The sequence below is a fragment of the Gallinula chloropus genome (genome assembly GCF_964237585.1).
Source record: "Gallinula chloropus genome assembly, chromosome: 3".
NCBI classification, from domain to species: domain Eukaryota; kingdom Metazoa; phylum Chordata; class Aves; order Gruiformes; family Rallidae; genus Gallinula; species Gallinula chloropus.
The window spans coordinates 50,802,783-50,816,932 of NC_140087.1; the positions used below are offsets into that span (position 1 = coordinate 50,802,783).

A 14,150-nucleotide genomic window follows, 5' to 3' on the forward strand; every position below is an offset into this window, starting at 1 on the left:
TCTCTTCCGCTTATGCCAACGGTCTGATCTGCCTGGATTCTGTATAATTATGAAATCTTTAAGACATTCTTTGGTGCTAATTCAAGTCAGGAGGGGCTTTATTTTACACAGATGCTTTTTTCCTTCAGCTTTCATAAGTCTGAGCAGCACACAGTGCAACAGTGAAAAATCAGGATCCACTGCTGAAGTTTATTTTTGTAGAGGTTAGTATTCTTGGCATATGACATAGCCATGCTGCGAGAGTTTTCAAATATTAGTTACAATGTTTACTTTGCTTTTGTGAAGAATGTGTTAGTTTAAACATGTCTTCTCCTAAGGTAAAGGGAAATAATTAAACGTATTTTCTCATTTTTGTGGTCCTTTCCACCTAATTTCTGCTGAAGTTTGTTTATTTTCAGTGTACATGGGATTGTACAAAGAAATAAGCGATCGCAAGGCATAGTGCAATAAAAAGTTCAGTGGATATCTTAATTGTTTTGTAGATGAGATATTTATTTCCTTGAGGGGAAGAATAATTGCAACAGCACGGTGTGGAGATTTTCATATCTTTGAAAAAATCTTGTATTTCTGAATCAGTTATTTTGTGTGAGAGGAACTGTGAAACTGCCAAATACTCCAGTAGAGATTTCTGCTAATTCAGGAAAATGGAACTCAAGAGTATGCAATTCCACACAGCTTCTTTTACTATGACAGTTATGTCAACATCTTGAAAAGAAGCCAACTCCTACTTGCCTTAAGCATGGATTTTGTTGGATATTGTGGCGGTCAGTAGCAATAGACTGGCATTAGATTTTTGCCAAATGGATCTGACTTTCAGTGTGACTTAATGCAAAGAAAAAAGTCTTTGTGGCAAAATCTTTTGGTAATAGTCCAAGGGGGAATGATGACCATTACCCTGTCTATGATCAGTCTGTCTTATCTTCCCATCCAGGTTTGTAGCGCTGGACCCTCTGCATGCTGATCTGACTGCTTCAGACACCCAGTGCCACATAGGACCAATATTGCTCCCAGATGTGAATTCATATACAAACCAAGCTCCAAGTTCCATCATAAAAGTTCCTTCACCCCTGAAAAGCTAGTCAGCTTCAGGACCCTGTGACTCCCATCTGGAAAGCCAGTGTGATTTATCTGCTGTCACGTGTGTATAATGCCTAACGAGACAGAGCCCTGATTGCAGTGGCAGTAACGACGCGCTGGGAGACGATGCCTTCTTTCAGAGGAGGAGCTGGGGAAGGCACCACAAAGATGCATTCATGGTAGCAAATGCAAGGAAGGGGAGGCAGAAGGTTGTTTACCCAAGGAAACGTAGTGTGAGTCTGGAAAGACCGAGTTGTGCCAGGGTTGATGTTACAGATCCCCAAGTCACAAAGCAGGGTAACCGGTAGCAAATGGGTTCAGCTTCCTTCCAAGGCTCACACATCGACCTAGTCTGACTATCTGAGTTTCTTGGAAGTGAATATAAGTGCTTCTATGAATAGAGTGAGCAGGACCTGTCTTTTTGTGAAACTTCATGAATAGTGTGTGTGTGTGTGTGTGTATATATACATATATATCTGTTGGTAACACTCAGGAATGGCTAAGGCCTCAGGTATTAGTTGCAAACTGTAATTACAGTCTCTGCCACAAGGAACAAACAACTGTCAGGGTTGGAAGTTGCAGTTCTCTTTACAAAGAAATATGTAAAATTATATTAACATTGACATGATCTTGCTCTGCAGATCTACTTCATGCATGTATTCAGTCGTGTGTTATATACCTCAGTGACATCATAAGGGTCAATTACTTTTTCTCTATTCTGATGACAATGAGACTAAGCTATTCTCTTTTGTTCAAAAGAAATACTTTATAAATTATAATCACATTACCTGTACAAAGCTGTGGCCAAAGGTATAATTTAGCCTGCAAAATACAGGGATTTTTTGCAGATACTTTTATAGTAAGGGAAGGAAAAACAGCGACACAGATCTCCAGCTGATTCTCAGCATACAAGTAATTATAGAGATTGCTTTTCCTCCTTCAGCTCAGAAGTTTGAAGTAATATTATCAAAGCTAATGGAGCTATGCTACTGTAAAAGTGCTCTTCTGTAGCCAAAACTGGGGCTGAGCACAACGTTAAACTGTATCCAACTCTAATACGTTAACTGTGAGCTCGTAACCCAGCTTTCCTTGCAGGATAAGGCTTGCTGCCTGGTGGATCTCCAGGACCACCAGTGCCAGGTCCTGGCCTTGTAGCCCAACACATTGGGCTTTGCCACTGTCCTGTGTCTCATCTGCTGAAAAAGAACTGCAGAGATCTGAGTGCTGCCAGACTTGATAGCTCAAAACCATCCTCACTCAACTCATGGGACTAGTCCCAAAATCCTGAGACTTGAACAAAAATATACAGGAGTTTAGTTCATTTTGGTTTGAATAATGCTAGTTGGGTTCTTCTTACACACTCTCCCCTGTCCATTTAGCTTTTAACCCTTGAGGTAATTCTGCCATCTCGTCAGACAACAATTCTGACTCCTGCATCCATCCTGCTTCAAATCCTTCAGCTAGTTCTGCCCTTCTCAGCCTCATCTTTGCCCTCAGAGCACAGCACTCAGAGGTGTGCCCCTCTGGCAGGAGGTGTACAGGCTAAGGACCCTTCATCATGTTTCCCTTCATCCACCATTTACTCATAAACAGAAAAAGGAAAAGGAACAGAAACAGCAGGAATTGCTCTCCCAACTCTTCTTTAAGTGGGTGGTGTGTGTGGTGTGGGGTGCTGACTCCTGTTTATAACTGCAAACTCTGCCAGTGCCGTTTCCACAGGAGGTGGGGAGGCAGCCAGGACATGTTACTCACAAGTAGTGATGCTATCTACCAGAGGATCCTCAGGAACTTCAGTAGCCACTTGCCTTGTTTCTGAAAGTCAGCATCAAGGTGTTTGGTTCTGGACAGATACACTTTTTGGCCTTTGGAACCAGGGACTTCTATGTGTGGAGAAATTTTGAGCTGAGCTCTAGACTGCAGTGGTGGTCCACTGAAGTTCTCTTTCAGCTGTTAAAACTTCTATGGCCAACTTAACGTGTTACTGCAGCCAAACTAGGTCCCCAACAACCAAGACCCTCCAGACTTGGGGGAAGAAAAGAAGTCAAAAAAAAAGTGACCAAACCCAGACAAGCAGACACAAAAAGTGTGGATTGCCTTGTAAGACAAATAAAAAAAAAAAAAAACCAAACCACCAAAAAGTTAGATCTGCCATGTAAATTTGTGAGGAGTGCTTGACCTCAACCAATTAATCTCAGCTAATCCTTAACATTTTTCCAAGACTGTTAGTGAACTTAGACTGTTTTATGCGAGGCATCCACCTTTGTGGATCTGTTTCCCTCAAGGTCCTGTACCATTTGCTGTACAGTAGCCAGTAATACACTGCATTTGCCCCTTGCTTGACACGGCTTAAACCCCACATTTCTTAAAAGCAACTGGCTCCTGCTGTGGAATGATGCAGTTTTTGCCCTCTGTTCAACAAACCCAGCCACACACGTAGTTGTGATCTCATTCCGGAAAACTTCTGAAGGACAGTGGCCTTGTGCTGAGCAACAATCACAAGTACCACATCAGTTTCTCTCTACTTACTCAGTCCTCACCCCACCTCTCTGGTTTCAAGGTATGTTTTTTGTTCCTTAAAGACTATAAAAACATTTAGTGTACTTGTGATTGACAATAATTAGCCGTGAGGAGCCTGAACAGTTCAGCTGCTGAGAATATCTCCCAAGTTAAAAAAACAACAGATGTATATGTTTGCTAAGAGAGGAGGCAGTGGTCTTACAGTTAACTTCTGAGTTATCTTCAAGCTGGGGCTCCGTTCAGGCTTTATCTCGGTGTTGGGTTTTTTTTGAATCACTGCAGAGTTTCTAGTTTAACCCACTCGGGATTCACCAGCCCCCAGCGCTAGTGGCAAACGCTGGCTTTCAATTCAGGGTGCAGGAGGCACAGGGGCAGAAGCCTTTAATGCCAAAGTGGCTCCCTTACACTGTGACTATAGAAAGCTCCAAACTCTCATCTATTTAAAACATCTATTTATTTTTGAGCAGTTTTAAATAGATGAGAACTAAGGAGGAAGGGACTGTTGTGCTCTTAACACTGGCTCTTGCCTGGAATCCTGTCAATGTAAAACCCTCCTGCTCCCCGTGCTGGCTGCAGAGCTGCGCCAAGAGCATTTAAGAACAAAATCTCATCAGTTTGGAGCCAGGGTCAGTGTCCTTAAAGCTCTGGAAAAAAACAGAGGAGAACCCAGGGAGGAGGACCTGGATTCCAAGCTATTAGATGTGCGAATGGTTTGATTCTCCCCAAGGTTTCTTGGAAAGAATTTGGACACATCAGCTTCTGAGTATTTTAAAAGATGGAACCTTCGGGGTATTTTGTGAACTTTGGGTTATTTATTTATTTATTTATTTACAATATGAAAGGATAACATGGGTTAAGACGCGCTGCAGAGAAACACAGGCAGCTTTGCTTATTTGTTAATTCCAAGTGTTCTGTTGTGGTTTGTATTTTTATTCTTTAGGAATACGTACTGCTTCACAAACACAAAGGAAAACAAGAAATAACGCGGCCGCCCCTAATCCTGGTAGGATTTCAGCTAAGAGCGACCTCAAACCTGCGGCTCTCATCAGGCAGAGACCGAGGACCGATAGTGTCCCAGTGCTTTTACTGAGTCACCTACAAAGCCACGCAGGTATACGGGCTCTAAAGCCTTATCTCCACCTGACATCACCGCTTTACTCAGACCCCACATCCGTTGCACCGAGCCCCACAGCACGGCACAGGCAGCGCGCAGGGCACTATCCTTTCAGCCTCCAGCTCCCCCCCAGCCATTCAAGCAGGAACGCTGAGCCGCTGCAGCGGTACCGACGCCGTCCGTGCCGCGGGCAGGCGGCAAGTTAGCGCCCAGCAGTTAAAGCACCGGGGCTTGAGGCTTCGCTTAACGGCGCAGGCTCTGACCGCCCCGCTCGGAGCCCGGACCCCCACGGCTCGGCCCGCCCCGCCCCACCATCCCGCTCCCCGTCCTCGTCACCTGGCACCGGCCCCACGCCCCGGCCCCCCACGCCACGGGAGCGCCGCCTGACGTCACAGCGGCCCCAGATTGGCTGCGCGGGGCCGACACCGGGGCAGGGGCACCCACCCTCCTCCGCTCCCCTCCCGCACACGCTCCCGGAGAAACTCATAAAAAGTTCAGTTGTTGCTCCGTTTGGGGTTGGGCTTTTTTTTTTCCCCTCCTCTCCAGCCCGAATTAGCTTGCGGGGCCGTTGCTTACACGCGCCCGCAGACCCCTGGCAGCTCCGGCAACCGAAACATCTGCTCTGCATTGCGACCACCCCCCTCCAACAAACACCCTTCCCCTGCTGCTGCTGCTCCTCCTCCCTTCCCGCTCCGGCTCGGCTCGCACTCGCCGCTTCCTTTCTTTCCAACGATGTTTTCCTGCTCCACGGGGCGACGTGTTTGCTGAACTCTTCGAACAGTTTGGGGGGCGAGCGGGAGGGTCCTGAGGCATTTTTCCTTTCACCCCCGGAGCAGGTTGGGGGCAGCGAGCGGCGGGAGGATCCGCACCCCGGGCGCAGGTCGCGTACACGCGCGCCCTTTGGGGAAGAGGAAACCCTTTGCTCCGGGGGGTGGGGGTGGGGGGGGTGGTCCGCGAGGCTCGCTGGCTGCAGGGGCTCCCGCTGTGGAAATGGCTCGGATCAGATGGGGCTTCCTCCTGCTCGCTGCCTGTGCGCTTTTGTCACCAGCGCTCGCTGCCTCCGAGAAGGGCAGGCTGAGGAGGATCACGTATGTCCTGCAGCCCGGCCGGGGGGGCTCCTCCGGTAGCCGGCATCAGCGCCCGACCCTCCTCGGGGAGCAGCAGCAGCAGCAGCAGCGCACGTTTAACGTACAGCTGAACACGCGCTACAGCGGCAGCGGCGGCACCCTGGAGCGGACCCGGCGGATGAGTAAGCCGGTCGGCGCGGGAGTCCAGCTCCGCTTGAGCCCCGCCGGACAGGTCCACCCCAACTCCGCCGCTCACGCCTCCTCCTTCGCCAAGCCGGCCCGTTTCGGCCCGAGGCCCAAGCCGCCACCGAGTCCCCACGGCAACAGCAGCTCCGGCGTGCCCCTCCGCCAGAAGCACCAGCTGCCGCCGCTGCCGGGGTAAGGCGCCCTCCCGCCCTGCCCCGCTCGTCCCCCGCTTCCCGGCGCGGCCGAGGCGGCGGTGATGCTGCCTGCAGCCTCCCTACCGCTCCGAGCATCTTCGTGGCGGCCGCTGTCGCCTACCCGGCGGGGGGTACGCCGGAGGCTCTCGCGGGGCACGGCGGCGTTACCTGCCCGCCGCCGCCGCCCGGCTGGCTGCAAGCCGCTCTCTGGGCGCGCGGCGCTCGCCCACCCCCCCCCCCCCCCCCCCGCTTCTTTACCGCCTCCCCGCGGCACCTGAGGCCGGGCGCGCGGCCAGCCCCCCTCCCCGCGAGCCCGCGGCGGGTCCCGCGCCCGGGCTGAGGCGTCGAGTGCGCGAGGAGCCGCGCAGCTGCCGTCCTTCGGTCCTCCCGCCTTTGTCCTTGGCGCCCCTGAAAGCAGCGCTCGGGGTGTCCGTCCGTCCCTCCCTGTCCCTCTGCGGGAGGCGCCAGCCTGCCTTTCCGTCAGGACCGGCGCCGGACGAGGAGTTTCCTCAAGCGCTCCTCGGGACGTTTAATTCTTCCCGCCTTTTCTCTCGCCGGCCCAGCGCCCGCCCTGCAGCCCGGCTGGGGATGGGGAGCGGGACCGGCCGCGGCGCCGGAGGTGGTGGCGCAGCCAAACTCTCGCCCCTCTTTGCTGTTCCCGCAGGGTCAATGTCTGCGGGGGGCAGTGCTGCCACGGCTGGAGCAAGGCCACGGGCTCCCAGAGGTGCATCAAACGTGAGTGACCGTACGGGTCGGGGAGGGTGTGTGCGGGGAGGGGGCTGGGGGGTAGGGGATGACGGGATGAGGGCAATGGATGCACTGTGGTCAGTGCCGGGGGGAACTGTGGGAACCGTGCTGTCGTCTGGCGAGGTGATGGATCCCTGCATCGGCAGGGAGGTGCCGGCATCGTGGTGCGTGGCAGTCACAACACTTCCCTTTTCATCCCGAACCCCCTTCTCGCTAACCTGGAGCTCTGTGAGGAGGTGAACAGCAAGTGCCTCTTGCGTTTATTCTCGGCACAGAGAGTGGCCTTTCTGGGAAGAGCTTTGAGGAGGTTATTCTTCCTGGGGAAGAAAACCGTCTTAATGCTTGGGGGGTGGGGGGTTTTTGAACTGGAGGCCTTAGTAGGGTTGAGAACCGCAAGGATCATAGGTGGGCCGCAAGGATTTGCCCTCTACCCTCACTCCCATCACCAGCAGCTTGTGTGACGACCTTGTGCTTAGGGCATGGAGGTTTTCAAGCACTGAAAAAGGTAAAAGACGCTCCTGTACAGGGATTTACCTTTATTGGGATATCTAGAAATACAGAATACGTGCGTAAGATAATGTCGACTGAATCAGCGCTATTAGACTCAGGTTGTCCTTTCTAACATCAGCGGGAAGAAACTCTGCTGATTTAGGCAGGACTCAGGATGACTGCAAATGGCTAAGCTGGAGTGATGTTGCCATGAGGTCATGGAAAACTGGAATGACATGCCTCTTCAGGAAACCTCTTTTGGTATCAACAAGGTTGGGAGGACCTTGGTGCACTGTTTTCATTCAGTAGGACAGACTTTTGTTCCTGAAAGAGTTTGATGAAACAATACTTCCAAGATGCAGACTCTGGGGCTTCTTTTTTTTGTGGTTTGGATTTTTTTTAATAGGTATTTTCTTTGTCCCTGTCTGGGACTTTTAACAATAAGGAGCATTCTTATTTGTTATCCTCAGTAAGGTCAAGTACCTTTGACCTCTATGGAGCTCTTCCTAAGAAGCAAAGACTTTATTATAGTAGGTTGTTAAAGACAAAATAATTTCCCTGGCCAATTTAGATATGCATTTAAAGTAGTCTTCTAAATTAATGTTTTCATCTGCTGTGTGAGGTTAATCACCTTTTTTTGCTTGACACTTACTACAAGTACTGGAATGATTTCTGTCAACTTGTATTGTTTGAGATGCTATTTTAAAGCTAATTGCAGAACTTAACAAACACCTAACTTAGCTGAAAGACTAAAGTGGAAAAGCCCCGCCTAATAATTTCAGGAGATTAAAAGTAACTGTATTTCAACTGTAACACTCTCAGCAAACAGTTTTCTTTTCACTATTTTGGACAAAACCCAAACAACTTTCCTTTTGTGGCTCTTTATGTGTCTTCAGTAACTTTTATTTCTGGATAACTTCAATCCATCTTTTTTAAGCTTTTGTTTATAAATGATGTAATTATCTTTGGTTTCTGTCCTTAAAGTTTCATATTTTCAAATTTTTCCCATTATCATCCATCTGTTCCCTCCTCTTTGTCTTTTCTTTTTCATTCCTTTCTGTGTTTAGGGCCTTCAGTAAGGACTAAGGCAAATAGATTTTTATGGGAATACTGTGTAGAATCTGATATAAATCCATGAATTACTTGGCATATAGTTACAGAGTTATGGGAGGAATGGAGCAGCACATAAAGAGTTGAAAGAAAGGTGGGGGGGATTTTTTTCTTTGACCTTTCTCATTTTGTGTCTCTAATATTGCCCCTCCATAGCATTAAATATGTTTTGCTGTCTTCTCTAATACTAGTCCGATACCTCCCAGCAGCGGTATAATACACTTGGCTTGGATTTCTCCAGTTTTACCCCTCTCTTGGCAAGCCAAGGGAAGCACTGAAGCTGTTTTGTAACTAAGGCAAACTGTAAGATAGCATAGACTTGATTTAGCTCTGGAAGATTAGCTTCACAGTCATAAAAGCCAGATACCTCCTTTCCTGCAACTTTCAGAAACCCTATAATTGAACAAAAGTTAACCCCTTTGTTTCCTGCAAGAACAAGTTATTTTAAAGTTTAGATAGTGGCCTGTTTTTGAGTGGATTATTGTGGTTGTGTATTAATTGTGCCACAGATGCAGGCACACCTGATCTGACTTCATGCAGAGTCAGTTTGGATCTGTCAGGGTTTATTAGGCTCAGTATCGCTTTAATAAGCTATTTGGCCTCTAGGGCCAGTTTATATTCTTTTGCATGGTGCAAAGCCTGAGCTAATAAACCCCAGACCCATACTGGCTCTTTCCAGAGCCAACTTGTATTTGTCTGCACTGAGCTTCCAGAACCAAAGTGCTGAGAGCCAGCTCTGATCAGCGAGGCTTATTTGCTCAGGTGTAATCCCAGGCTGGAACAAGCACCATGTGTTTCTGCTCTGCTGCACCTGTGTGAATAAGCCCTCAGCCCGCAGAAAGATGGGTGGACGGGGAGAGGTGTATGTTCTCGCAGCCCAGCCCTTGTTAATCTTCTCTCCTCCCTTTCTCTTGGATGGTGGTGTTTGCTAGCCCTACTTCCTCATGCATGGGACTGTGGCAGGGTCTGTCTTTCCCTCTGGTGACTTTGTTCCAGGTGGGTGGCAGTCTGGGAGTAGTGGCAGCTGCATCGTGTTTCCCTTGGTAGCAGCACCGAAGGGTATTTGAAATGTGTCTGTGCAGATGAGAGGGCAGCATCTGTATGGAGGAGGTGGCAAGTGGATTTGTCGAGTTCTTTTTCTAAATTTTAGTTTAAAGCTGAGCTGCTTGTTGTGTTTATGGTACTTGTGTTCTCTTGGAAGCCTGATGGTCTGTCCTCAGAGGTTGAGCTTCTGTACTCCTGTGAAATACCTGTATGAGAGTGCCTGCTGTAAATCAATTTTAGGCATATAGCCTTCCCCTGCTACATGCCTGTTATTTCAGTTTTACACTGTAAAGGTTTACTTTCCCTTCATTTTCAAACTTGGTATGACTTATGAAGAACTGCATCATTCTAATTAAAAAGATGAAATCATAAGGCTTAGAACTACTTTCTGCTGGGAGAATGTCTAACAGTCAAAAATGACAGTTTTGGAGTGTTCAGAACATCCACTTTTGGGTAGAAAGGATGGTGGGAAAAATTCAACCACAGCAATAAACACCTTGGGAAGTTATAAGCATGGTGAAGGGTTTTATGGTAAAGATTGTCTTCTAGTCATAGCTATCGTAGGTTGCAATCTATGGAAGCACAATAACAAGGCACCGCCAAGGCTGGAGACATCATGTTTTGTTAGTACTTGTTGCATTACCAGAGTATTATATGAACATTAATTAGCTCTATAACATGGCTGTAAGGCAAGTAAAACCTAGAGTGTGGGTTTTTTGTTATTTATTTCATCTATGAAAATTGAACCAGAGGTTAAATGTGGCCTTGGACAAGTTGTAACAGCTGACTGGAAGGCATAAGCTGGAAATTAGGAGTTCCTGCCTCTCAGCTTCATGTTTATCCTATTAAAACCGGTTGTCTCCTACTTTGTTACTTTTTACTAAATTTCTGTTAGTTAATAGCACTTTCTACAAAATATGCTCTTCTGGTTTTGTTTTCTTTTTCTTAATGACTACAAGTAGTTGTTTTTCGCGTTGGGAAGTCAAGAAAGATATTATTTACAGTAAGCAGGATCTGGTAGCTTAAATTGCAACAGAGTCACCTTATTGTAATAGTAGACCCTTTTAAAAATGTATAATTTTAAAATTTATTACTATAAATTGTGAGTCTTAGTGTAACTGGGTAGTTTTTAAAAATAGCATTGCTTAGAGGAGTTCTAACTTTCACTAACATAATGATGAGAATAAATACTAGTGGGAAGGAGAGAGTTGGCTGTTAATGGAGTACTGAAGTGTGAGCTGCTTATTTCAGAGGTGTAAGGAAGGCTCATAGGGCAAGTATGTGAGGAAGTGGATTTTGCAGGGTTCTGCTTAGAGTAAATTTCTTGGAGAGACAAATTACTCTGTATGTGGATGTAGAGCCCGTGTACACCACCCTTGTCAATTAAGGGAAGAAGGATTTTGTCTTAGCTGACGGTGATATTTGTGTGCATGTATTCCATGCATGGGCATAAGGTGAGGGTTTTGGAGTTGGAGCTGGACTAGATTTTTGATTTTGGTCAAGAACTTCTCTTTTATCTGTCGTGTGCTCAGGCACCTTGGATATATCATCAGAAAAGACGACAAAACAGTCTGTTGTCTTTGTATTAAAATGTTATCTTGCTTATTTTCTTCTCTATTGAAAGACTTCCTGACTAGACATGAAATAAATGCACTCTAAATCAAAACAAGGTTTAATTTACTTTTCAGAATAAGAAAATACACAACAGTAGAGTCTTCCTGATGGACAAGGAGGAGACTAGAAAGTCATCTTAAAGCTTGCTCAGACAAAGGGTCTCTGTGCCCAGTTCCTAAAACTACATGGCCCCCACTTGTGTGTTGCTATTTAGTTTGAGGTGATTCCTGACCCTCTGGAGCTATACTTCTCACTGTTGCTGAGTTAGCATGCTACAGCTTTCTGTCTCCTTCAGGAGAAGGGCACTTCACAATGTGCCCAGTCTTTCTAGACCTTGAGTCCTAGCCTGGGGCTCTCAATTTTTTTCGAGAAGGTGAGGGAAGGGTTGTGTGCTCAGGTCTTGTTCTGATACAGAGATCAGGATCCAGACCTGGAAACTTGGAAGCATACATGGGTCCCCCAGTTTAGATATAAAACTCTCTACCACTAAATATTTTAATATTGGTTGCTCAGAATCTATTCTTTTTCTGTCTTCAGTTTAGCTCTTGGAAATGGTGGTATCCAGGAGAGCTGTACTTCTCATCATTGGAACAGAGTACTTCAAATGTTTGCAGCTGTGCTTCCTGGAGGTTTTCTGGTCATAAATGATTCCTGAGGCTTGTGCTTAATCAGTTTTGTGGCTTTGAGTTTTACCAAGTTTTGTTTATTTACATTATGTATACAAAGCCTAACTATAACATACTCTCCCTAGATGTTGTTTCTTCTTATTTGAAGACCATCATCTCAGTAAAAGCAGTATCATTCTCCTTCAAATTATGTCTAAATCAAAATTAAATGTCTCAGTTTGAGACACAACTGCTTTGATCTCATGTAGTCTTAAAGAGGACATATACATTAATTTTCTTATGTTTTCATGTTTTTTTTAAGCACTTCAACATTGAGGAAGTGAAAGCCATTGTGTGAGTAGCTTGGTTTTGCTTCTGCTGTGCTTGCTACTATAATATGTAAATAAAACTTTTGAATTTCATATACAAGGAATAGATTGGCTTTTGTAGTGGGGAAGCTCGTGTTAGCCCTTAGTGGTAGTTCTACTCTGCTTTACTTTTTGCTTACCATCCTTGGGAATGGAGGGGGGGAAATGATGGGATCCAGATTCTTGTAGTCTTTGGCTCTGTCTGCATTAGCAAGCAGTGTGGACTAATGGGAGCCAATCTATAGACTATAAAGCCTTTGGGTTTGACCTGCATCCCATGGTATGTGTGTTTCAAGACTTAGTGGAATTTTTTTTGTGTACTAGGTGCAGTCTGGCCTTATGGAGTGAATGCCCACATGTGGTTGAAATACATTAGATACATTCTTGGAGCGTTTGCATTTTTGGGTTTATCTTTTATTATTTTTTCATTTTCTTCTCTGTATCTGAAAGAAATCCAGTGCGTTAAGATGCCCCCACAATGGGAACCAAACCCTGGTGAGTGTGACTGGTGAGACAGGATTCACTTCCATCTCCTGGCCATGGGTGGCAGCCAGCCTCCCAGCCAGGAAGAGCTGTGAGAAGACGGGGAGATGTTAGCTGCTCCCTGACATACAGATGTGGCCATGCCATGTGCAGTTGCCACGTTTTGGTAAAGAAATGTTAAGTCCACAGTTGGTGTGAGGTGAAGCCTTGGTGAGCCTTTTAGGACTTCACTGTAAAGATGTAATGATACATAGTCCCTGTTTCATACAAATACTACTGGTATGCATAGATTTAAAACAAATAGGGGAACAGACTACAGATCCATAGCAAACTTGGTCAGCTTATTGCTGCAGTTTGTGTCAACAAACAAAGCAGGACATGTAGGAATGTTGTTGTTAATCTACAGTGGATAAAAAGGCCTGAACGCTTTCTCTGTTAATATAGTATCAGAAGCCACCCAGAAAACTGTGGTTTTGTTTGGGTTTTTTCCCCTTTCAGTTTTGTTGGTTATTTGTTTTCAATGTGCAACTTGTGTAACAAGCTCTGTAGGTGCTGAGCTGTGGTGTATCCAGTGATTGCAGTGTTCTCCTGGTTCTGCATGTGTGGAGAAAGAAAATGTGTTGAAGGTGATGTGATACTTAGAATACTAGTCTTACATCTCTCTTCTATAAGGTTGTTCTTCCTGGGTCTGGAAAAGTGAAGAACTGGAAGCAGGGCATGCTTCCCTCTCCTTTCACTCCAGTAAACTCAGAAGGCAGAGCAAATCAGCCACATGTATGGGAACAGTGAGCCTCCTGGCCTTTGGGAAAACTGGTCTGTAGTGAGACATGAGGTTCTGCATGCTGTGGGGCCTTGAGAAGAAGTTGGATGCAGCACCTGTAATGATATTCTTCTTTTGCATCCTCCTATGTCAAGGGCTGCTTGTGCCACCTGATCCTGCAAGGTTGGGTCACCTGGGAGCTTCTGTCAGTTGGCTCCTTGTTCAAATACTGTAGTACTGAGTGTTAGAAGATTATATGGGTGTTTGAGGTTGTCAAGTGAGTCTATATTCTGTAACTAACATGGACTGATAGTGGGTTGGGTTTGAGGTCTTCGCTTTGTTGTGCCTTTAAAAGCACCAGTACTTCATTTGTATAGCCTGATTTGTTCCTAGAAAACAGGTCCTCTCTGTTAACTTGAGAAAACAAGCAAAGGTTTAGCATCTTTCCATGTTTGACAGCACACAGAAGGGCAGCAAGGATTTAATGTGTTAGCAAGGCAAGATGCTAATTTAAATACAGAGCTAAAAATAGTTCTGCTTGACCATGTTCCTTTTTTTTTTTTTTTGTGAAATGCAGATAATAATGCTTGCATAAACCTAGAGTTTTGGAGAGCTGCTTCCTAATAAAGGGGGGCTGGTTTTGTATCCTGTGGCAAGACTTATTTTTTCATAACTCAAATCAGTTTTCTTGTTATTTCTAGATGGCCATTTAGCTCTGGACTTTCAGAGAAACTCAACTGAATGGTGAACTCTAAGAGCTAGCTTGATTTGAGAG

At 46.2% G+C, this 14,150-nt stretch overlaps 1 protein-coding gene across 1 annotated transcript in view; it reads left to right on the forward strand.

Moving 5' to 3' along the window:
- Positions 1 to 5,698: 5,698 nt before the first annotated feature.
- The window catches only part of LTBP1 (latent transforming growth factor beta binding protein 1), a gene marked incomplete at both ends in the record, with an annotated part of 202,344 nt that continues 193,892 nt past the window's right edge, over positions 5,699 to 14,150 (forward strand). The window contains 2 exons of the mRNA XM_084262367.1: positions 5,699 to 6,153; positions 6,820 to 6,890. Of these exons, the coding sequence (XP_084118493.1) occupies positions 5,699 to 6,153; positions 6,820 to 6,890 (526 nt within the window). The remainder of the gene's footprint in view (positions 6,154 to 6,819; positions 6,891 to 14,150) is intronic.